The sequence below is a fragment of the Myripristis murdjan genome, chromosome 1, assembly GCF_902150065.1.
Source record: "Myripristis murdjan chromosome 1, fMyrMur1.1, whole genome shotgun sequence".
In the NCBI taxonomy this organism is placed as follows: domain Eukaryota; kingdom Metazoa; phylum Chordata; class Actinopteri; order Holocentriformes; family Holocentridae; genus Myripristis; species Myripristis murdjan.
The window spans coordinates 29,354,469-29,378,250 of NC_043980.1; the positions used below are offsets into that span (position 1 = coordinate 29,354,469).

Consider the following 23,782-nt stretch of genomic DNA (forward strand, 5'->3'; position numbering starts at 1 on the left):
GTGTAAATAAGATAGCTTTGGAGTTGCTGTAAGGTTCGTTTTTTCACTTTGACTGAGCTAGGCTAACAACTCCCATAGATTTCTAGCCTTAATGCTAAGCTAACACAAAATGCTACCCATAGGAACCAAACCACTGAACATACAGAGGTGAAAATGGTCTTGTCTCAACCTGGGAAGACAGGAAAAGGATATTTTGTCCAAGACGTTGGAGCATTCCTTTAAAAATACATTTTATTCAGCAGCTTTAAGGGTCTCTTTAAATAAGTTCTATTAGTAAGGGTGAATGATTTTCTTATTTATCTAAATACAGAGTCTATAATGAAATAAAATGTGTTACCCAAGCCACAGATTAAGCTCTTTATGCCAGATGAACTAGTTTATGCAGTGGGTCGTCTAAGGTCGACAGCCCAATCCTACAGCATTCTTTTCTGCTTGAAATGTCCATTTAAACTACTGTTGGCTTCGACTCTCCCAGAGACCGAGTCACAACCAGCAACTGGCTTTCCCATCCTTTCCTAGGGAGCCTGAGCTAACCCGTGTTTTACGGTTGTTTCCAACCTCACAGCCACTGATGAACACAAACACACCACATGCTGGAAGCTCGCACAGCTGCCCACTGTCACTAAGTAACACAGACTACGCTTTAAATATGTTACTTATTTCGGACTCACTTTTTTCCTCATGTGAGTTGGCACATAATTGCTAAATGAATGCTCTGAGTCTACTGGTAAAAATAAAATACACGCCAAAATAAAGAGAAATTTTCATGAAATGGGGAGTTTAAAAAGGTGCTTGGTATGATGTGGAAAAAAGGCCTATCAACATTTCTCATTGGTTTTATAATGCCAAGAGTGTGTATTCAGGCATGGTTTTTGGCTTCTTACTTTGTTGAGGCCTGACATGCTGTTTATTAAAGCTCAGTAACCTCCCTCTTGAGTATACAGAGGGAAAAGAGTGTACCTGATACCGTCTCAAAACCTTCTATATCTAAGAAGGAGACTGGTTAGTGGGAGCTCTTGATATCTTAATATTTTCTGCTTGATATGCTGCTGCAGCCACAGAGCAATGACATCTTGGGTTTGGATATTTCACTCGGTTTAAGCGTGATGTCACTTCAGTGAAGTGTTGAAACCAGCAGGTACAGACTAAGTATGAGACATTGTTTTACAATATGGGGCGGGGGAATCTGACTTTGAAGCTACTTAAGGGGACATTTACAGAAAAATCAGAGTTTAAGGGGTTAGACTGCTGCTTTATTTAGACCATACCTTCTATGTGTCATCCTAATATTTCATTTGCTCCATGATAAAACCGCTCTTTTACGCTGCAAGTCTAGAGCAAAGCTGGCACTTGAAACCACTATGGGCTTAGTAGTGGTTTGTGTTTGTGTACTTAACCTAATGATTGTGTGTGTGGCACCCAGCAGGCAACTCTGTGGTACCTCACCTCCTCATAAAGCCTCAGTAAAGCTTGAGATTATGGGCAGGGCTCAGATCTCACACGATGCTGGGAGAAAAGTAAGGAGCAGCGATAGGCCAAACAACAGGGCTGAGGCTGGCTGTGTGTAGCTCAACTGGACGAACACAGCGGCACGCAGGGAGGTCCACTCCTGTCCTGGCTGACTCAGTGTGAAAACTGGTGCACGTTTGCTCACATTCCCCATTGGAAGTCATTTTTAGACACAGGCTTATGAAGGAGAAAGCCACATGTGCACTGAGAGCCAGTACTGTTGTCCCACCTGCTAGAATAGCACAAAAATAAATAAAGAAATAAAAATAAAAATAAATAAATAAAAATGGAGGTATTAAAAAAAAAAGCATTTATTAAATCCCAAATTAGAGAAACACATCAGACCATTTTTTGTTATCAAACATTAAAACAGAAACACAAACAGCACTTCCAAAACATTTCACAAATGTTATGTTTCAACTGCAAGCTACAGCAATGACAAATCAGCACAGCAATTTTGGTTTTCATTCTTGGTTTCAATGACTGGTTTTGGTGACTAGACATAAAAGAAAGCTGATGCTTGAAAACAGACCTTGTTAGCTGGCCATGGATAAACACACACACACACAAAACAAAAAGCTCTTTTCGAACTGATCAGAATGATCATCAATATGGATTAATCCTGAATGAATGACAGAGGTGATCAGGAACCAGAGGTGAAATCATGTGCCCATATAAAACTTGACTGTCATGTAGGAGGTAAGCCAGTCTCACAAAATGTTTCATGACAAAATGACTGTAATTGTTAACGTCAATGCATTTAACACAATCTGAAACACCTGTTTCAACCATGTGACACACGACTTCATGATGATACTGTGCAAGTCTGCAGAGCTGTGTCTGTGAAGTTGGAGGTGAAACCTGCTGCAGCCACGACCAAGAATACTTCTTTGGAATGGTGAGTGTATGATAAGAGACTGGTGCAAACAGAATGTGTATTTGAATTGCATAAAACTGAATGTCAAGCTCATACTGAACTGATTTTTTTTTTTTTTTTAAATAGATGTGTTGAATAAATGAAAACACTTAAAACTTGCAGTGCATCTATTTCTTATTTTGTTATATAAGGTATACCTGCTGTAATCTACATGAACCAAACAAATTTCCCCTTCACACTGGCCTTGCATATTTTTTGCTCCCCTAACTCATGGCTAGCAGTTTGAATACAGCTTTCAGGTCCAGGTTATTAAACTTGAACTGAATTTGTTTTTGTGAATGAATCTAAAGACTGAAGCAGCAGACAGATTACTGTCCGTTGGGTTGTCTTGTAACATCAACATGGCGAGCCAGCAACACTGGGCACTACATTAATTATAGCTTCCTCCATGTTCTCCACCATTCCCAAAACAGACCGAAGAACAGCTTGATTCTAACTGGCAAAACTTACGGCAAGGAATCTGTCTGTCCAGAAAAAAATGTATTCGGCTGAAGTCCCTCTCCATCGAAAGGGGAAAGTTTCCAGTGGGCATGTTAGTTCAAATGACCTCAAACTGGCCTGATGGAAGGATTTCGGTTCTTCCTTAGTGATGGTAGCCAATCAAGATCAGTAGTGAAGCATTTACTTAAAAAAAAAAGGATGCCCTCAAAATGCAGTAACTTAAAATTTAATCACCCAAACAAAATTAAATTTTATGGATGTCTTCACTAAACATTTTTGAAAACATAGTTATATTAACATGAGACATTTTTAATTCATGTAATATAGGAATTTCACTCTTGAAAATGTAGTACACATCAGTGCGCTGTTATCACAAAACACTGAACACTGTATGAATCACTAGTATGGCAAAGATAGAGAGGTCCAATTTTAAAAACAGAAGTCCTCTTACATACATCCTTTAAACACAACCAAAAAGTCTTTCCTTCCTAGTTGCCTTTTGCAGATGGTTTGGGTATGTGCTTTATTACAGAACTTGGTTTCAGTGTTAGAGACGTAAAAGCACCTCTGGCCCCAAGTCAGTGTAGACAGTGTCGGCTACAGTTGTTGCTTCAGCTCAGCCCCTCCACCCCCCCACCCCACGAGTCTGCATGGCCACCAGTTAACAGTCCCTGAACAAAGTGTGGAGATAAACGTTGAGGTACCAGTGGGACAATATGTTCATCTTGCAATACTGAGTAGGAATGGGTCATGGTTTTCAAATAGTCATTAATTTGTTAAAAAAAAAAAAACAATACATCGACATTTATGATGCGACTATTGTCTTGTCTTAAAAAATCTATTTTCCACGTATTTACCGGCATCCGATAGGAATGCTTTTCTACCGCCAGAAGGTGGAGATAATGCACCTAACAGTTGTTTGCCAACCACCATTAAAATAACAAAAAGAAGATCATCTTGTAAAACGTTGGCTCGTTTCCGCACAAGGGAAGTGTAAGCTTAGCATTTAGTACAGCACTGTGAGATCTGTTGCTGATGCTACTGTACAAACTGGAAAAACATGCAAAGACTACTGAAGCCATCAAAATAAAAAGACTGTGCTGTGAAATGTGTGAATGGCTCGCTTTCTCCCTCTGAGTGCAAGTGTAGGGTGGTGGTGGAGGGCCCAAGTGAAGATAGTAAGGTTTCTTGAAATCCCCATCCCTAACACTGAGAGCCAAACTGACAATGCACGATGAGATGTTCACTGGCAGTCGGTGAGGCAGGATAACTTCCAGCTCTTGGGAAGAGCTGTGGTAAGAGCGAGTGGCCAACCGAGAAAAATAGGAGAGCAGAAGGCTGTCCTTTGTCGACTCTGAAGGAAAAACAGGGACGTCTTCAACCTCTGCTGAATCAAGGAAACACGGGGTGGAGGGGGGTGGCGGGGTAGGGGGTGGGGGGCGGGGTTCAGGGGGGTTCAGCAGGTGTCACTTCCCCTCCCAGGCATCTTCCCTCTGTTTGGCTGCCAGGCGCTTTTGTTCTGAAAGATAACAGATCGCAGACAAATTAAGCCGACATATAAATCTGCAAAACCACCAAAACAACTTGTGGTTTATCCATCTCAATTCCGTCCCGTATCACTTTTCTTTCCACCCTGGAGAAATTTTATAAACTGTAACGCTAGCCATAAATTAATCCCTGAGTAGAACGCTACGTGGCATCTAATTTGAGCACACAGCGTTCAGCATGATGCATTTCTGCACTGACATTTGCTGTGCGTGTTGTGATTTTAAATAAAGATCTCGACGGTGCACTCATGCCAAGAACAAAGGGCCCATTTTTAGTCTGTTCTGCTCACGGCTCCGACTTTACTGCTCACTAGCTGTTCACTGGACAGCAACTTGTGGTTTTTTCTTTGCCTATATACTTACGTTCCAACTGTGAAGGGAAATGACTGCTATACTGATTATAGACTTGTTGTGATCTGCATGGCAAAACAGAGCAGGAGGGATGGAGAGCAGCGTCAACTAGCAGCCCTACTTGCCGTTTTCTCTGTAAAGTTTAAAAACAGGTCCCTCTTGTGGTGGAAACCCTGCAATACAACTTTGCGACTATCCTCACCAGCAGCTGTACATACTGTACAGCTGCTGGTGAGGATGCTGACCCTATAAAGGCTATTGAATGTTTTTTTAGATATACCTTTTTTAATAAAGCTTAAGAAGCAGAACATCCAAACAGCAAGCTGCTCTTTGTCCTGTGTTCCGCTGTTTGGCCAAAGAGCGGTTTGACCGGGTTAACAGGAGGTGTTGGGGCAAAGAAGAGTATTTCTCAGCTCCCTTTCACAACACAGCTTCTCCCTTGTGGCAGGCCATGTAGTCCTAAGCCTAGTAAGATGTCACTGTGCATTAGGTACCTCTTGCCTCCTGGAGTTTCTTCCTCTCAGCCTCGCGCTCCTCCTTCGTCTGCTTGCTCTTAACACCCAGTGCTCCGATCACCAGCCTGCGGGCCAGGGCGGCGCTGGTCTGGGGTCGCTCCTTGGCAGGCAGGAGGTAATCTTGGATTGGGAGAATAGAATAAAGATGGCTAAAGTTAAATATTAGAAAAATATTTGTTTGGAGAAACACATAGGATAATATTGATACACTCATATGATACTGATATGCTCAAATTCACAAACAAACAGATGGACAGCAATGTTTCCTCTGTATTCATTTAGCAGTGGTGCACCACAACAGCAAGAAAATTACCAGCACTGCAAGAGAAAATGTGAACTTCAACACTGTAATTTAGTTTGACTTTAATCTGAAACTAAGATAGCTACAGTCCCGATGGTTTAGAAGTAATTATTATATTGTAATTGCAGACATCTGCAACAACAGAACTTCAACTTGAAACATAACTTAAGACTCAAACAGTGACAGATACGTGGCAAAACTAGAATCATCACTCAAAGCAACACAGCTGCATAAAAGATTCAGAGGAAACACTGGACAAGTGATGGCAGTGTGTACCTGAGCAGCTGCGGACTTTGGCCTTAGTGGCTGCAGAGGATTTGGAGAGCGGTCGCACCTTCATCAGTGGATGTTTCGATGTCAGGGCATCGCGGGCTGAAAGGGGAAAAAAGAATCACGGCAACAGTCAACATGTTAACACCAATAAAATCATCTTAATTCCTTGGCTTGATGCGAGTGTGCCTGAAGTAAGCCCATGGGGCTCCTCCTCTGAAACTTATCATCTGTTTGACTTAAAGAGCACCTTGCATTCACCTGGAGTTTACTACCTAACAACTGTGAGCACCCAGTATTTTTTTCTAGTAACATGCTAACTCTATCTGTGTAAATCCCCACAATAAAATTTGTAAGATGATTTTGCAAAACAGGATCAAACTGGGTGTAAGAAAAAGCCCCTTTTTATGTGAAGAAGTGCTTCACTAACCGGCAATAGGGCTGGAGAAGAGGCCCAGGGCATGGGTGTCATCAACCCACTGGATATCAAAGCCTCTCTGTCTGCACACACACACAAACACAGACACACACAAAAACATACATAAACACATAAACACACAGTTGGTGGGTTCTGATGTAGTGTCATGAAAGCTGAAAACAAAATGTGAAGAGCACAACAGCAGGAAGCAGGAAGATTACACCATGAACCTAAAGTTGTCTAAGATTTCCATAACCTACGCCAGGCTTCCCAAAAGCACTTGGATAGCAAATTCAAGGAATTTCAATTATTTTCAAGTTCTTGTTCGGTGAAAAATCAAGATCTCAAAAAAAGAAATCCTGGTTTCATTGTAACTGCTCTGTCAGTATTAAGTGTAAAACAACCACTATCTCAGTGCAAATATCCACCACAGGGTCATTGCTGGGATGATAAAAGTTGATTCATGAGAGCTGAGGCATTATGATGACTAATAATTTTAAGTGCTACATTTCTGTTTTTAAAAATCATATATTTTCAAAGACTTTTCATAAACTCTGAAGGCCAAGGTTTCCTACATATTTTCTATTTCAAAATTCCACTTATATTTCCAGACATCTTGGTGGCTTTTTTCAGACTGTGTTTAATATCACAGACTACTGACTAACATGTTTATCATGCATGTAAAGCTGGCAGCTTCATCACTTGTTGGTCTCATGTTGGTGAGTTGAGCAAATGATGAGACAATGCTGATGATGAATTTTGCTATACGACAAGTGATGGTTGCCTTGCTCATGTTAGAGATGTCCAGTGATTTCAAACACAGTTTGCACCATGTTTTTTTTTCTCTCTTTTAGAATGCTTCAATCATTTTTTATATTTTTCAGATTTCTTTTTTTCACATTTCTCAGAAAACCTGAATTTTCCCATCCGCAGAAAGTGCCACAGTTGGTTTGCGTGCTGTAATATGGACAGGTGTTTGAATCGCTCTGCCCACCCACTCAGTGGAAAACATATTCAGCTGTCCCATACTCTCTGCTTTTCCATACATATCAAGACCTAGAAATTATCATCATTTTCCACACATTTTCATACTTACAATGTAGGAACTCTGAAGGCCGTATTGTAATTTCTATAAATTAGTTAGTACGTACTGATAGGACTGAAAAAACTTGAGGAGGTCCTCTGTCTTAAACTCTGGAGGAAAGTCGTAGATTTCTATGATGTGCGACAGCTCGTCCTCTCGGAGGTCAATGTCTCCATCTCCATCTTCATCTCTGTCCATGCTGTAGTAGTCAAACCTGGGGTCCTGGATTGACTCTTTCTTTCTACCTTCCTTCAAAGAAAGCTGAAAGGATGAGGGAGGCATGACAACAGAGAGGAGATGAGGGAAGCAGAAAGAGGAAAAAATGGACATGGGAATTAAGAAAATATATTTAGAGGTATTTAAGTTTCGACGCCATGCAGAAAGAGAAAGAGGACTCTGCTTTCATGGGCAAAAATCCCATTTCATTATTGGGGGGGACAATAAACAGCAAAATTTCAGAGAGTAATTCCTGGGGGGGACATGAAAAAACATAAAATCAATAATCCTCTAACCAAATTTCTTTGCTCACTGTTCTATTTCCACCACAGTCTATCAAAGTAGCTTTACAAGAACTAGAAACTCAAAATAAGCTCTAAAACTAGAGGAAATACCTTGAATAACCCAACTACATCAAACTATTCTTCAAAAAACTTATTTATTGTAGTGTCAACAAATAACAAAGCAAGATATGGCATCAAATAGTGACATACAGTATATGTTTGAGCTGTACACTGTCCCTTTTAGATAAAATAAGAAAATGCAATTAAACTGTGCCACAAAATAATTCAACTTAAAATGCAAAAAAAAAAAAAAAAAAAAAAAAAAAAACACTTATCTATCTAGAGACAAATTCAAAATATCAGTAAAATATGTAAAATATGAACTATATCTTACATTAATATCCTGACAGACTTTTTGAAAAACTTGGTATTTGCTCTTCCTGTGGTCTGTCCTCTCTTTCCCTCACTTAGTGGGGCGGCTTAGCTCAATATATCACAACAATTGTTAATTTTGTGATAAAAGCATAAAATTTGGTAGATGTGTTGGTGGATATATTTCAGACAAATCTGGATATTGGGCCGTCACAAAATCGCCCCCTAGTGGCCATAGCAGGCATTTGGTTTGTTAAAATGAATAAAAATATTAAAATGATTCATTAAAATATTGTAAAAATGTAAATACACATTAAATTAAGAAAAAATACAGTTATACACACTCAGTTTCTCAAACATTTTCTGCCCCACCACCACAACCACCACTGCAAGCCAGCTAGCCAACGAGCTAGCTTCCTGCGACAAGCAGTGCAGTGGACAGTCCATCAAGGTAGGCCTAAACATTTTATTTCAACTGTAATAATTATGAATAAAATATGTTAGTTTTTGGATGTATACATTTTGAAGATCATAGATAAAGGCTAAAGAGAAAAAGAATTATTGTGGGGAACAGTGGAGAGGTAAATTTTTAAGCTAGCAAAACTAGGTAGTTGAGCTAGGTAGTTAGCTTGGAGCATGTAGCTAGCTTAGAATGTAGCAAGTATGTAGCAAAGCTGTAGCTATGTTGTATGTAGCTATGTTCTGTTCTGTTACATTGTAATAAAGCTTTTTCCCACTTTAAAATGTCTCTAAATTATATTTGTGGTGCTGAAAACACAAAACAATAGCTGTAGGGTAGGCAAAGCATTCCATGCCAGTAACTACTGGCAGCCAGTTTTAAAAATGGCTGCCACAGTCATCAGAATAAAGATTTGCACTGGCCCAGTATCCATATTCATTCAACATATATTCAGCAATGAGTGTACCAAATTTGGTGCTTTTATCACAAAATGAACGATAGTTTAGCTATGCCGCCCCACTAACTGTGATGCCCTGTTAGCTTAAACAGTGAGCAGAAAGAGGCAGGTTTTGGACCAAGCAGGGGGAAATTTTCATATTACAGCCTTGTGCTTGGTGAACAAGTGGTGTGATAAATGACTCACTGGCTTTCACTTAAGGAGGTTTTCTCGCTAGTTCTCGTTAGCCTGCCGCCTCTCAGGCTGACGGACTGACTGAAAGTTACCGAGCTGCTGCTCTGCCGGTAGCTGCCGGATGTGGAACAAGGGGGGATCATAACTTTTTAACACTTAAAAACACACTTTTTTACATTTATAATTACAACGTACGTAAGAACGTTCTAATTACGAGAGGTGGAATAATAAATTGATAATGCAGCATATGACAATACTTCCTCTTGTGATTGATGTACTTGTGCCAAGTGCCAATAGTTGAGTTTTCAACTTAATTTGCACAGGTAGCGCACAAAGAGGCTAAGCGAGATCTGTTCCCTGCCTTTAGGTATTTTAACTGAACTGTTCTCATGTACATGTAACATGTATCAGGGTATTTTTTCTTCTTCAGTTACAGGTATTGTAATGTACAATAGCTGATTGTCTTACAGTGAATTGCGTATCACAGAATCACCTGTATTGTGATACCATCATTGTTGTGGGTAAAACATTGTGATAGTATCATATCACAAGTTACCCAGTGATTCCCATCCCAACTAAGTATATACTTTTATTGACACTTCCACCCCACCAGATGAAGAGCTGAAAACCCAAGTGCGATAAAGACAGGTGAACTGTTTTCACACAGAACCCAGAACACTTCACACCATTTGCATTCAAGATGCACAAGCTACCTCTCAGCACTGACCTCTTCCAGCAGGTGTGGATCCAGGCAGTCCCCGTCATCGTTGAACAAGGTGTCCCAACTTTCCTCCTCTTCTTCCTGAGTGGCAGGCACTTCCAGCCTTGAGGTAAGCTCTGTGTCTGTTTCCTGATTGGCTGAGGCAGGCTGCCCATCACTCGGCAACTCTGCATCTTGTAAGCGATCTCCTTTTCCATCAGCCTCGGTGTTACCGTTCTGTGCTACACCCAGATCTTGTCCTGCATCAGACGCTCCCTCACCCCCTATTTGAGCCTTGCTCTTCTTGTTCTTGGCATTCTTCCGTGCCTTGTCCGTGTAGCGAGGTCTGGGTCTTGGTTTTACTCCTCCCTGAGCTTGGCCTTTGTCCTGGGAGGCCTCTTGTCGTTTCTTGGGCGTGTAGAGAGCTTTATCTGGCCTCTTTGACTGGGAGGGGGTCACAGTCGAAGGTTGGGCTGGAGCACTTTCCTCCTTTGGCTGCTCCAGCTCCATTTCTGTATGATGCTATTAAAACATCAGCAAGGAGAGAAAACTCGTCAGCAAACAGAAACTACTCGAAAATAAATAATCACAACAGCTTCGTTTAAAGCGAGTACATTCTTCTAAGAACAGTTTTGCTGTTGTTAAATGACTACATAAATATCCTTTACGTCTCGACGACGACACCTGTTTACTGGAGGGGTAAATCTGACAGTGCTAGCAAACCTTGGAGGCAGCTTAGCTAACGTTACTCTGAGCGAACTGCATGTAAACTCTGACAATAGTACGGTGCTCTGTCAATGGTTTTCATTCAATGGTTAAGGTTATGCTTCAGAAGATCACTGTATTGGTGTCTTTTCAATTCAGTACCATGTAACCAAAATATAACAATCGTTTAGCTTCCCTCTCACCAGTGTTTGTTTCAGCAGCAGATTTTCGTCGCGCAGCTGACGCAGTGTTGAATGCTCGCAATGGATTCTGGGAGTTGGAGTTTATTCTATGGCGCAGTCAGCAGAATCAGAATCAACTTTAACTGGCCAGCTTAGGCACAGAGGGAGTTTGAAACCTGTTTACAGTAGCCTAGCCTCAAGTACTTACATATATAACAAAAAAAGAAAAAAGAAAGAAAGAAAAAGGAAAGAAAACAACAGCAAAAAAGAAAAAAAGAAATAATCAGGAACAATAAATAGACTGCTGGAGGGAGGTTTGTATGCACAACAAGGTCTGTCACAACTGCACAGGGCTGTTGTTATGGCAGTTGTGTTACAACTGTACATTTAAATTGCACATCTTGGCTCATTACTTTTGTACTGCAGGGCTGAGTTAGTGCACGACAGTGATGTGTGAGTGTGAGAAGACAGTGTTTCCTACTAATGGGCTGCTAGACTGCAGAGGTATGCACGTGATTGTGGTGCTGGTGGGATAGGGGGTGGGAGGATGGGGTATCTCATATGTTTCCCAGGGCTATTTGCAATGGGCTATTTGTAATGATATAACACATTAAAGGTGTGTGTGAGAGAGAGAGAGATAGTGTGTATGTGGGGGAGGGGTTACAGTTTTGTATATTACCTAAGCATATATTTCAATGCTGTCGCTTGAAGGCACTCTTTTTTACCTCCAGGAGGATACTGTCATCCTAGATGAGGCGGGGCAGAGGCGCCTCTGGAGCACATGCCCGGGGTACCGCAGGCCAGCCATTGGTCAACTGCATTAATTATTCAGACAGATCCTCACTGATTGGTCAGTCACTTATGCAAGCTGTTGCATAGCCAAAGTTGTGTAAGGTTGAAGAAAAAAACATTGTCCGTGCCAGAACTGTTGTGAAGATCGGGAATCGCTGCAACGAATCAAGCACATTTACTCTCCACACTCTATTATCAGGTAAGCCGGATGATCATGGTGTAGTTTGTGAGGGAATCGTTATGCGAGTAATGAAACCCGTGCACCCCAAGGCGACCCTGCCCTCTGCGCCATCCTGCACCCAGACTATGCAGAACAGCACAAGTTTGGATGCCAGATTTTATGCAAGCGCTTATGTAGCCTTCCATTTGAGATTCATTACAACTGGCAGCTCATTGTGTGATAATGCTATTAATATGATAACCTTTCTATTAATGGAACAGAAAATGGTAATTAATAGGCACTGTGGCTGCTGTTGTTTTATTTCACTGATATATGAATGGCAGGTGTAAATGCTCCATTTTCATGATGTAATGCATTGAATAATCGCCAATATGCGATGCACACCTGTCACCTATATAATAGTTATATAACATATAATAATTAGCCTATGTTGCTACTTGTTCCTCCAGTGGAAAATTTATTACATTATCATGAGGGCATTATTATAGTGTGTTGATGATAAGTTGTTACAGTTTTTTGAAATGCTGAAAATAATTGTAATACCGTGTTACCAGTTGTAGAGGCAGAGGTTTGCACTCTGTTGAATAAAAGTCTGCGTCTTTGAGTGATGATTTGGCTCTGTTGAAGAATGCTAATAATCAGTCATGGCTGTCTGTCAAATTGTGCACATACCTCTGTTGGTATAAAGATAACAGGCTGTAGGTGCACTGTGCTCCAGGACATAGTTTCTCCACATTATGAATCCACTCTGTCCTTTACAAGCTATGTGATGATTCTCATCTGCATCTTGAATTAATGTGAATGACCCACCTGTGCTCATGTCCCTCCAGGTTGCAGTGATGTGGCGTTCAAGTCTGTGGCTCCTCCTCGTAGGACTGTGGCACCAGACCCTCGCTCAGAGCTCTGAGCCCTTGTTTCAGGTCGTGACAGACACCGTGCTTCCTCCTGACAGTTTGCACAATCCTACGCAGCTCAATTATGGGATGGCTGTTACAGATGTCGATGGTGATGGCGATCTGGAAGTGGTGGTGGCAGGGTGAGTGTGAAAATGGTTAATGACTGCAGGATAGAGGGACTGGCGAAGGGGTGCAGCTGTTCCGGTCTATTCCTTCTTCATGTTCACTTTGTCAGAAATTCAGAGGAAATAAAAACAAAGTAAAGTAAGTGCCTCAGACTTTTTGACGTCCTTGTTCTTCCTCAGGTATAATGGGCCCAACCTGGTGCTGAAGTACGACCGCAATCAGAACAAGCTCGTAAACATCGCCGTGGATGACAGCAACTCTCCATACTACGCCCTGAGGGATACAGCAGGGAACGCTATTGGAGTCACTGCCTGTGATGTGGACGGAGACGGGCGCGAGGAGATCTATTTCCTCAATACAAACAACGCCTACTCTGGTAAACAGTGATAGAATATTATATGCATATTGCATGGCACCAGCAAGTCACTTCAGGCAGCTGGGTGTCTTGATCTTATTATAACTGATTCATGTCTGCGGCAGGACGGGCAAGTTACTCAGACAAGCTCTTCAAGTTTCGCAATGGGCGCTTTGAGGATCTGCTGAGTGACAACATCAACGTGCTTCGAGGCGTGGCGAATCGTATGGCAGGACGATCTGTGGCGTGTGTGGATAGGAAGGTTAGGAAACCCACTCTGTCTGCAGAATTGCTCACTGCGTCCCTCCGTGTCAATGTTTTCTGATGTTTCAGCGGTACTGTCATCCTCTTCCTGTTCCCTCAAGCCTTTTAAATCCCACATCCTCATAAGTCTAACCCTCTGTTGTTCCACTCAGCTGTCTCCAGATTCCTTCTACTAAACCTTTCACTTGCTTGTCTACCTTTTGGTCCTGCAGGGCACAGGCCGTTATGCAGTCTACGTTGCCAACTATGCCAGTGGCAACGTCGGCCCCCACGCTCTCATAGAAATGGACGAGGCTGCTAGTGATGTGGCCAACGGCGTCATTGCTCTGTCTGAAGTGGCTTCTCAGGCCGGAGTCAACAAGTTCACAGGTCTGGGATCAGGATGTCACGCATCTTGGGATAACGAGGTGTAGAGTGTGATGTTTTCAAATCGGATAAAGCGCAGCTGTCAATATTTGCTTATTGTACAGGTGGGCGTGGCGTGGTAGTGGGACCCATCCTCAGCCCAGTGATGTCTGACGTGTTCTGTGATAACGAGAACGGGCCCAACTTCCTGTTCAAGAACAATGGAGACGGGACTTTTGTTGACATGGCCAAAAAGGCAGGTGTGTGTCACTGAGGAGGGAAGCAGGTAGAAAGCCTTTAGAGTTAGAGTCAGGGGTGGAAAGTGCTTTCAATTAATTATGATCACATGAATATGCTTTTCTGTGTTTCCAGCTGGAAAACATAGAGAAGCATATTCTCATTTACTGTTAGTTCATTATTATTTGAGAGTTTATTTTTTAATGTGTGCTAAGATGCTAGCTGTTTTGTAATGTCTACCCTTGTGCCAACCTTTTAAGGTGTGGAGGACAGATATCAGCATGGCAGAGGAGTAGCACTAGCTGACTTCAACGGCGATGGAAAGACAGACATTGTCTACGGCAACTGGAACGGCCCACACAGACTTTTCCTGCAGGGCAGCGACAACAAGTTCAGGGTAGGGAAAGGGGACACTATAGTGGGGCATGGAAACGGAGAGGGTGGCAGATAAACCGGGGTTAAAGGGAACAACCCTAATATAACATATGACTTGACTTGATGTGTTTTTGTGTGCAGAACATAGCCACTGCAGCATTTGCAACCCCCTCCCCTGTGCGCACAGTCATTGCTGCTGACTTTGATAATGACAAGGAGCTGGATGTGTTTTTCAACAACATTGCCTACAGAGGAAACGCCCCCAACAGAGTCTTCAGGTAACAACACAATTACCATATAAAAAAAACAATATATGCAAACTGATCAGTTCCAAAACACCCAACAATTAAAAAATAACTGGCACGTATTTTTAAACCAAATGGTGGCATGGGAGCGATTCTGTAGTATTGCTTGCATTATAAGCTATTCTCAGAACTATGTGTGTGTTTGTGTGTGTGCAGGGTGTCAAAAAGAGCCGGTGCAGATCCTTTGATCCAGGAGTTGAACGTGGGAGACGCCGCCGAGCCGCAGGGACGAGGCACAGGTCAACACATCTGTCTCTGATCTCGTAACAGATGGCAGCAGTCTCAGATTTAGTTATGACAGCGCTTTTTTTCTTCCATTTTTTATTTTTATTTCCTAAGATGAATAAATACTCACTGCGAGACTCGCTGTACTACCTCGACCTTTGGGGACAAGCTCTCTGGATTAGATTAACACTGACATAATGGTCAGATAAACAGCAGAGTGGGGCTGTTATGTAAGCCAGTGCACTGAAAGGTCTCTGTCTGTGTGGTGGACAGGTGGCACTGTAACAGACTTGGACGGCGACGGACAGCTGGACCTACTGCTGGCACATGGAGAGAGCGCCTCCCAGCCTATCTCTGTCTTCAAGGTCACACAGGTGTGTGTGTGTGTGTGTGTGTGTGTGTACTTGTAAATACTACATAGGGTGGACCAGAATGCATTTTTCACCAACAGAGTGGAGACTTTTTTGGGAAGTGAGGACATTTTGGCCGGTCCACACAACTACAAAAGCAAATTTCAGATTATCAGTTATGGTTAGGTTTAGGGTTAGAATTATATTCAGGTTAAGGTTAGGGTAAAGGTTTGGGTTAGGCATGCTTTTGGTATGGTTAGGATTATGGAAAGGCTGTAGAAGGCTGTTAAAAGTTAATGGAAGTCAATATAATGTCCTCTCAAAAACAGATGGTAATGTGAGAAAGAGAGACAGAGACAGACAGGAAGAGAAGAATTTGGGGTAATCCATATTAACCGGGCTATTACGTGCAAACTTAAACTTCTCTGTTCTCTGATCTCTGATCTGCTCAGGGCTCAACTAATAAGTGGCTCCGAGTGATCCCTCGCACCCAGTTTGGATCTTTTGCCCGGGGTGCCAAGGTGACAGCCTTCACCAAACAGAGCGGAGCTCACACACGCATCATCGACGGAGGCTCGGGGTATCTGTGTGAGATGGAACCCGTCGCCCACTTTGGTTTAGGTACTTTCCCCTTTTTCTTCATTGACTCCTAAAAAAAACTTCATTATATGTATATAAAAACATACACCCTGTGTTATCAGTGGAGTGTTTTCCTCTTGTGGTGCAAGTATTTTCACTGACTTGGGATCCTCTCGCCACCTTTCTCCTCAAAACGGACAGGAAGTGATGAGGTGACTGTACTGGAGGTCTCTTGGCCAGATGGCACCTCAGTGGCTCGCCCTCTTCTGCCCAGCGAAATGAACTCTGTGGTGGAAGTAGCCTATCCAAAGGAAGGGGAAATGCCTGTGCTTGCCAATGATACGCAGGTACGCAGCATGGATCAGCGGCATGAGCTATGATCACGGGTAACATCTCAGCCAGTTCTACTAAAGACCTTATTCATTTAACCAGTCACCCCAATCACTCTATTGGATTTCAGAGTCAGCCTTTACAGGGTGCTGGGTCTGTCTCCCGTCTCCATTTCAACATTCACTCAGTGACGCTGTTGTGTAAAATCTGAATCGACAAACATATTTGCTTTGAGTATCAATTAAATTCCTCTCACTTTTGTTTTTCAGTGTGGCAACGGCTTTGCTGTCAACAATGGCCGCTGTGCAGGTAGGCAAAGCTTTGTGCAATAATGAATGTTATACATGCTCTCAACATTAATAACACAATTTGACATGAATTATTTATTTTATTTCCTATGTCTTTCCCTTTTATTTTTCTACAGGCATTTGAGTGCACTACTGTGAGATACAATTATTTTTTTTTTCTTTTTTTTTATGTGTGCAGGTACATGATTATCATAGAAAACATGGCTATAATTTTTTTTCACTGTTGTTTTTTTCCTGTGTTAAGATGCAGCTTTGTCATTTCTTTACTCTATGAGTAGATTGCCTTATATTTTATGAATGTTTTATTCTCTTAAACCTTCATTGTTCAGATTTGTTACTAGCCTATTGTTGTCTTTTATGTGCTGGGGCCCAACTTCTAAATAAACTGCTTCAAATCAATAAGTTGGGTGAGTCAGATTATCATTTCATAAGTTAAAAAAGAAAAAAAAAAAAAAAACTGAAGTGTCTTATATATTTCTTGCCATTCCTCCTCACCTCCCACATACAGCCTCAGCAGTCCACCCAAGCTCTACTATCCTACTCATTCAGATAATAAGCACAAACAGGTGCTGCCTGTGTGTCATAACAACCACGCAGTTTGTGCCAGCACCTACATCCAATTTAAGTTTGTCCCAACAACAGGTGTGCTAAAGGGCAAATGTGTGATCAGTGAGGATGGAGGAATACAAAGGAAAAGTCAAGACTTGAATTCTGTGGCTGAAAAAAAAAAATAGCTGCCAGCAGAAAGGAAAAGATCATCGCTCTTTTTAAAAAAAAAAAAAAAAAAACAACAACACTCAAATCTCCAAATGTCCCTGTAAAGTAGACTAGCTCACTTCTCTTCTGCCCTCCTCCTACACCACCCACTGCTCTTATTCATTCCCTTTACCATCTTTTCAGCCTTCTGTAGTGAACTCAGTCTCACCAGACTTTTATCCCTCCTTTTCCATTTCTTCTTGTACTCCCTTATTCTCTCTCCCTCCATGCAGCCTTGGCTCCGTTTTATAACTGGGTCCGCTCCGCCTCTGTCTCCACATTTGAAGCCTTCTGGTGGGCAGCTGTACCACAGTGTCTGCTGGTGTCGTCTACGCTGGCATATCTGAAGCGATGGTAGCCTTCGGGGTAATGACACTACGTGAACACAGTATTTCTTGAGGATTACATGAACGCTATGCTGTACAAAACTCTGACTTCGTCATCCTGTCATGATGTGACCATCTGTTTTAAGATGCCGCATCATTTTACAAAGTGTTATCATATCTGCCTGTCTCAATATCCTGTAGTCTTGTGTATGCTATGAACCGGACACTTTATGTTATAAATGAGCTCATTGATAACTTGGATTGTGATGAGTATCATGTCACCCAGGTGAATCTGTCACAGTATGGTATATTAGTAAGATGAGCATGTGTGGGAATATTTCCTTGCCTGCCTGACCAAGGCCTGTCACAAAGTCTTAGCAAATTTACATACTGTATTTTCACTGTATATAATCCTCCTCCCCCTACTAGTACTACTAATAATAAATTCAGTTTTGTGTTGTCATCTTTATTACACACACGCACACACACACACACACACACACACACACACACACACACACACACACACACACACACACACACACACACACACAATGCCTCTAATATTGGTTCTTTAAAAGATTCCATAAAGAATCATCATCTATTAAAGAGAATCACTTTATTTGTCATGTTTCCTCATTGGGGGGAAAAAAAAAAAAAACATTTGAAAAGGGTTCTTCATGGATTCATTGGGTGTTTCACCTCTGGGGATTCTTTGAAGAACTATTTAAAGAAATGGCTCTTTAAAGAACTGGTCTTAAAGGTTACTTGTGGAATCAAGAACGGTTCTCCTATAGCACCACCATAAAGAATTATATTCAGTAGCATGAATGCCCGAATCCTGATGCCTGTACTTTTTGTTTCAAAATGGGAATGAACTGCTATTTCCATGTACCTTTTTTCTTTTGTCTGTAGTAACTATTGCTGGTTCCTCAAAGAGCATTTTTGTGCATGTTTTTGTGTAGGTTCTACAGTGGCATTCCTCTGAAGAACCATTCCAGGTCTCAGTCGGCACCTTTATTTTTCTGTGTAGAATAATGAATAGGATTATGTGTTTGCGTCCCTACTCCAGTTTATTATCTGAATGTTGCTATGTGGAATGTAAACATAGGAGAATGCACATCTGCATATCAAGAAATGTTTTCTCTTACACTCATAAACATGTCATAAACATGTCAAAAACAGATGAGCTTCATGTGGCTGTGATGAAACAGTATTTATTTGACGCTAGTAATACACCGCATTGCCATGTGTATCAAACAACAAGCAATATGAAAGATTGTTTCTTTTCTTTTTGCACAACTACAGAATGTCACCAAAAAATAAAAGACACATTCACATTTGTGGGGCAATTTTGGCAGTTGTTGTTGTTCTTTGGAGGTTTGTACAGCAATTAAGGAAGCGTTTGTGTATTTCAAAACACAATAGGTGAAATTCAGGAAGACTTCTGACTCGTTCTTTCTCTACACCCTGCTGCACTTAATGCCGAGCAGGTCATTGCATAATCAAAATTTTGGAAGAGTTGGTCCCGCTCAGTGAAACCAAGAGGTTAGTATTTCATTGTGTGTGGGTGTGTGCGCGTGTCTGTCTAATAAGTTAAATACAAGCTTCATGTGAGAAATACTATAGTTCTGCTACATTATATACATGGATGGACTGAATTACATTCATCTGCCACCAGACAGCTGACATTTTAACAGTTTTCCATCAGACGTGGGAGGATTGGCTCCTTGCCTTTGTATTTCTGGCTAAGTGAAGGTTTGCGAGACCCTGCTCAGATTGTCATACATCCTTGAATTTGTACTTTTGAGACCAGTGAATTGGAGAGATTGCAGCATGCTCAAACAAGTACAAATAACAACTGTAAAAGGATGTGCCGTAGAGCCGTTGTCTGATGTGTGTGAGGTTGGAGGTAATGAGCTCCATTCAGTCTATGTCCGTGGTAGGCTGACTCTCAGCGGGTCGGGTGCGGTCCGGGTGAGGTTCTGGCTGATCGGCCCTGCGCGGTGCAGCTGAGGTGGCTGAGGTGTGAGGTTGGGTCAGGTTTGGGTGTCTTCACTCCTGTTTCGATACTTCCTCTCTCCTCCCTCCATCTTTTTCTCCCCTACCAAATCACACGTGTATGACTGTGATAACTTTAAGAATGACAGAAAGGCAAATAATGGTACATTCACACAAAGTGTTACCAGCAAACTGTGTTTTTAAAAAGATATTTTCAGTGAGACATTGCATCTTAGCATTATTGTACGAGCACTTGCACCTTGCTTTGCGACATACTATTAAAGTGCATGTTTTAAGCGTTTGCTGAGGAAAAGAAGCAAGTACAGCTTTTCTATGTGATGGAAGGTGAGGAGCAACATGCCTATCTGTAATCTCACATGCTAGCAAAACCCTTTGTGTGAACGTAGCCTTGGGATGTGTGAGCTAAGTGTTGGGACAGGAGCTGCGTATCATTGTCCTTGGTTCTCCAGGCTGACCTCCAGGGTTGTGAGTGATTGGGGGATGTGGTGGCGATCAGCACCCAGTCATCGGGCGGTGCTACCGGACATGGAGCTGCTCCCCGAGCTGGACCCGCTGGAGCCCCGATCCTCATAGATGGAAATCTCAATCTGAGGACAGAGGAGTTAGGGACCAAGCATGTGCTATTGAAGTATGGTAGAGTTAAGTACACACAATGATACATGCTTATGCTTTTGCATGCATAAACACACAGCCATGCACACTCAAAGGATACAACGCGCATCCCCCTTTCTATGGGATCAGTGATGAGCAGACCCCTGGGAGCATAGATCTTCTCATTCTGCTCCTGGATGTACTTGGCTATCTTCTTCAGCACCTAAAATACAGACACAACCAGCAGACAGAGGACAATAAGAGGTCGCACGTGGGTTCAGATTGGTTTCCAAAGCAGATATTAAACCTTGACCTGGATTGTTAAACAAGTGGCAAGGCAGACATTGCCAGTCTGACCTTCTCATAGCGTGTTTCCATGCAGAGGAAGATGAGATAAGCTGTAGCACAGGCCAGACATCCCTCCAGGTAAGACTGGCCTCCGATCTTCTCTGCCTCTGCGTAGTAATTATTAAGTGTCTTCACAGTGTCCTCAAACAGTGTGCGCTCAATCTGGAAACACAGGCCGACGTGGGTAATGTGACACTTGTAAACAACACATGACATTCTAAATTTATAAGTGCTCTATTATGTCTCTGGTATGTATTCTGGTTACAGATACAGGTGAAAAAATACAGGATTACTTTTGGGAACCACATTGTTACAAAATGTGTCACAAAAGAGGATTTTTGTTTATGCGTGAACCTAAAGTAACCGTATGTAATTTTTATTTATCTGTTCCAGCAGCTTAATAAAATAAAGTAATCTGAAAGTAATTTGAGTATACTGCTGAGTATGTGTAATCCTTCAGATTATCTATAAACAGCAGCAGTTTGACAAGGTAATTAGTAACTACAAACAATTTTTTAAAGTAACCTATGCAACCATGGTGAGTAAAGACACTTGACAGTGTCAGGGATAGGGGTTCAACTCTCAAAGGAGTCACCTCCAAAATAAAATTATACCGTAAACAACATTATTGTACTTGAGCTGTCTAATGTTCCTCCATAATCACAATATAATAAATATTTAGTGACAGCAGCATGGTTATTAATTAAGCTTTGTAATGCAATAACTGGTAACATACTATTCTTCGCATAACACGTAGGTGGTACTAACATGAACTCAGTATATTAAAGCATTAAGTAGAGAATGAATGAATGAGTGCATGAACCTTTGTTGTTACACAAGGAGTTTTTCTTGCACATAAATGCAACATTAAAACATCAAAACATTAAAGCACTGAGCGACATATAGCAACATTGAAACAATATTAAACAATGGACCCAACAGGAGGTGCACAGACCGGTAAGTAAGTAACTGATACTTCTGTTTAGAGGTTGTATGCTCTTTGGAATAAAATAGACAATGGTTCTTTGTTTGTTTCAATTCATTTTAATTGTTTAAGTGTTTTAATTCATTTGTCTTAATTTATTAGAAACTGGTGACCAAAAGGGAGGCGGGTGTGTTCTGGGGAATAGTGTGTGAGATGGATCATCCAGTAGCCATAGTAGTTTAACAATAATCAGTTTTTGTTGTTAACACTCAAATTTATTCAGCTAAGTGCTTCAAAATCTTACCAGATCATCTAAATAGAGGGTTAGTATGAGGTTTCTATCGTCCTATTATTTTTGGAGTTACTGTGTTCATCTACACACAGACGCACAGCTCCCACCACGATGACATAATGTGCTGCACTGCATGAACCATGATAGTGGGATGTGGAGCTGCAAATGTATGTGAGGTACTTTGGATGAGCCTATCCACCCACTGACTCATGTTAAACAGACACTCACACACACACACACACACACACACACACACACACACACCATCCTCCTGTCCTCACCCTGCTCTCCAGCTCAGAGGGGAACTTGGTCTGGAACTTGCAGGTGGTCCCCTCGCTGTAGTCCCTCTGGATGAAGACCTTGTTGGCCAGCGAGGCACTGTGCCTCAGTTCCTGCAGGTTGTGGAACTACAGAAGACAGATGACACACACACACATACACACACACACACACAAATACACACACAGCGATGATGTTTAGTAGACTACCCCTTTAGTCCTGAGGGAGAGTGATACACCCTGTGGCTTTGTGTACCTGTTCAACAGTAATGCATACAAACAGTGGCTGATGCTGTGGTCTTTGGGGGTATAGAATGATAGGAAAAAGCAGACAGCATGTGATCAATCACTCCAGCTGGATGTCTGGACTCATTCTGCCTTGTTGCCTGTTGGAGCCGAGCCCAGCACTGGACATACTATCTTATCCACACAAACACTTTCAGTCTCTCTCTCTCTCTCTCTCTCTCTCTCTCTCTCTCTCTCTCTCTCTCTCTGGTATTACAAAGAAACAAGCTGGAAGGCGAGGGGACAACATCTCACTACAGCCCACAACAGATCGATGTGGCAGAAACAGGACTAAGCAGAATAGTAAAAGGAGGACCTTTTTTGAAAGCAATTGTACGCTTGACTGTTATAAAAAAAAAAAGTGCAATGAAAAAATAATCTTATATCACATCATCATTACATGTTAAGTTATTTTAACAACCATAAAGACGGAAACAGCAGCTGCAGCGTGGAGTGGTCGCTGTCCACGGTGCTGAACATTTTGCCAGTGTGCATGTGTGTGTGCGTGCGTGCGTGTGTGCGTGTGTATGTGTGTGTGTGTGTGTGTGTGTGTGGCCACTGGTCAACACGGTGGCCTGCCACAGGATTAACGGGGCGTCTCAACAGGCAAAAAGAGAGCTGCTTTACACCAAAACAGCTTAACATTACGAGGGTTGCACGATGATCCGCCGTTTCTGCCCCATTTGTGTCTCCATGAAGCGCGACTGAGCTTCAAAATCTCTGTTTAGGGCTGTTTCTTTCAAAATGCCCATACACTCTCACACAAAGCGGGGAAATGACCAACCTTTAATCGAAATTGGCAAAAAGGCAAGCAAAAAAAAAAAAAAAAAAAAAAAAAAAAAAATCAGAGCACAATGATACGGTCGTCAATCTTGATTCAAGTGAGCCACGATTGAACCAGTATTGCACAATTTAACCTTGTGCAGCCTAAATGCCCCCACTGACCGTGTTCGCTACCCCCGCGCCTGGTTTTATTCTAAAGATAATAACAATCCACGTGCTGCTGACGGACACCACAGGAACAGAAAAATAAATACAAGAGGGTATAAAATCTGCTCTGTTCTCACCTCCGTCGCCATGTTGCCATCCGTGGCCGTAGGGACGAGTCCCTGCGCTGAAATCGCTTTAGTGGGACACAGGGACGGATTGGACTGAAGGGGGAGGGGAGGGGGGAGGAGAGCAGAGGGATGGTGGAGCTCGGGAGGTGGGGCCATATGGGCGGGGGAAAAATACACGTTAACGATATTTTAAGGCTCTAAATGTCATCATGTTAGTATTTCAACCTTTCAGAAATTGGCTTATGTTTCTGCTTAGAGGCTGTATTCTGTTGGTCTAACACAGAGTGAATAAGTTTGGATAACATGAAAA

At 42.0% G+C, this 23,782-nt stretch overlaps 3 protein-coding genes across 4 annotated transcripts; 1 reads left to right on the top strand and 2 right to left on the bottom strand.

Moving 5' to 3' along the window:
* Nucleotides 1–1,808: 1,808 nt before the first annotated feature.
* Nucleotides 1,809–11,023, bottom strand: r3hcc1l (R3H domain and coiled-coil containing 1-like). Its single transcript, XM_030048946.1, has 7 exons — nucleotides 10,945–11,023; nucleotides 10,064–10,558; nucleotides 7,441–7,634; nucleotides 6,302–6,372; nucleotides 5,878–5,973; nucleotides 5,280–5,420; nucleotides 1,809–4,406 (listed from the first exon to the last, which is right to left on the bottom strand). Exons 2-7 carry the CDS (start codon nucleotides 10,544–10,546, stop codon nucleotides 4,354–4,356), a joined length of 1,038 nt encoding a protein of 345 aa, XP_029904806.1. The 5' UTR covers nucleotides 10,547–10,558; nucleotides 10,945–11,023; the 3' UTR covers nucleotides 1,809–4,353.
* Nucleotides 11,024–11,183: 160 nt separating this feature from the next.
* Nucleotides 11,184–16,990, top strand: crtac1a (cartilage acidic protein 1a). 2 transcript variants are annotated; one of them, XM_030048935.1, is made up of 16 exons: nucleotides 11,184–11,255; nucleotides 11,350–11,427; nucleotides 11,655–11,914; nucleotides 12,727–12,932; nucleotides 13,098–13,294; nucleotides 13,399–13,535; nucleotides 13,750–13,906; nucleotides 14,008–14,142; nucleotides 14,380–14,516; nucleotides 14,636–14,772; nucleotides 14,956–15,038; nucleotides 15,298–15,398; nucleotides 15,827–15,995; nucleotides 16,155–16,300; nucleotides 16,553–16,592; nucleotides 16,708–16,990. In XM_030048935.1, exons 4-16 carry the CDS (start codon nucleotides 12,736–12,738, stop codon nucleotides 16,713–16,715), a joined length of 1,644 nt encoding a protein of 547 aa, XP_029904795.1. In that variant the 5' UTR covers nucleotides 11,184–11,255; nucleotides 11,350–11,427; nucleotides 11,655–11,914; nucleotides 12,727–12,735; the 3' UTR covers nucleotides 16,716–16,990. The 2 variants fall into 2 exon arrangements, with proteins under 2 accessions (XP_029904795.1, XP_029904786.1); XM_030048926.1 differs by having other exon boundaries at nucleotides 11,208–11,237.
* A 1,880-nt stretch (nucleotides 16,991–18,870) lies between these two features.
* On the bottom strand, nucleotides 18,871–23,572 carry golga7ba (golgin A7 family, member Ba). Its single transcript, XM_030048958.1, has 5 exons — nucleotides 23,482–23,572; nucleotides 22,133–22,258; nucleotides 20,644–20,796; nucleotides 20,408–20,509; nucleotides 18,871–20,282 (listed from the first exon to the last, which is right to left on the bottom strand). The coding sequence occupies exons 1-5, from the start codon at nucleotides 23,491–23,493 to the stop codon at nucleotides 20,199–20,201; spliced, it is 477 nt and encodes a 158-aa protein (XP_029904818.1). The 5' UTR covers nucleotides 23,494–23,572; the 3' UTR covers nucleotides 18,871–20,198.
* Between the last annotated feature and the right edge of the window lie 210 nt (nucleotides 23,573–23,782).

Excerpts from the sequence above, each read along its gene's own strand:
- r3hcc1l (XM_030048946.1), bottom strand. The coding sequence starts at position 10,546 with ATGGAGCTGGAGCAGCCAAAGGAGGAAAGTGCTCCAGCCCAACCTTCG. Across the intron at positions 6,373-7,440 it reads AAGTTTTTTCAGTCCTATCA|ACAGAGAGGCTTTGATATCC; the intron begins GTACGTACTAAC and ends GTGTGTGTGCAG. Across the intron at positions 5,974-6,301 it reads CTTCTCCAGCCCTATTGCCG|CCCGCGATGCCCTGACATCG; the intron begins GTTAGTGAAGCA and ends TTCCCCTTTCAG.
- crtac1a (XM_030048935.1), top strand. The coding sequence starts at position 12,736 with ATGTGGCGTTCAAGTCTGTGGCTCCTCCTCGTAGGACTGTGGCACCAG. Across the intron at positions 13,295-13,398 it reads TACAAACAACGCCTACTCTG|GACGGGCAAGTTACTCAGAC; the intron begins GTAAACAGTGAT and ends TGTCTGCGGCAG. Across the intron at positions 14,143-14,379 it reads TGACATGGCCAAAAAGGCAG|GTGTGGAGGACAGATATCAG; the intron begins GTGTGTGTCACT and ends CAACCTTTTAAG.
- golga7ba (XM_030048958.1), bottom strand. Across the intron at positions 20,797-22,132 it reads CCTCTGAGCTGGAGAGCAGG|ATTGAGCGCACACTGTTTGA; the intron begins GTGAGGACAGGA and ends CTGTGTTTCCAG. Across the intron at positions 20,283-20,407 it reads TAGAAAGGGGGATGCGCGTT|ATTGAGATTTCCATCTATGA; the intron begins GTATCCTTTGAG and ends CTCTGTCCTCAG.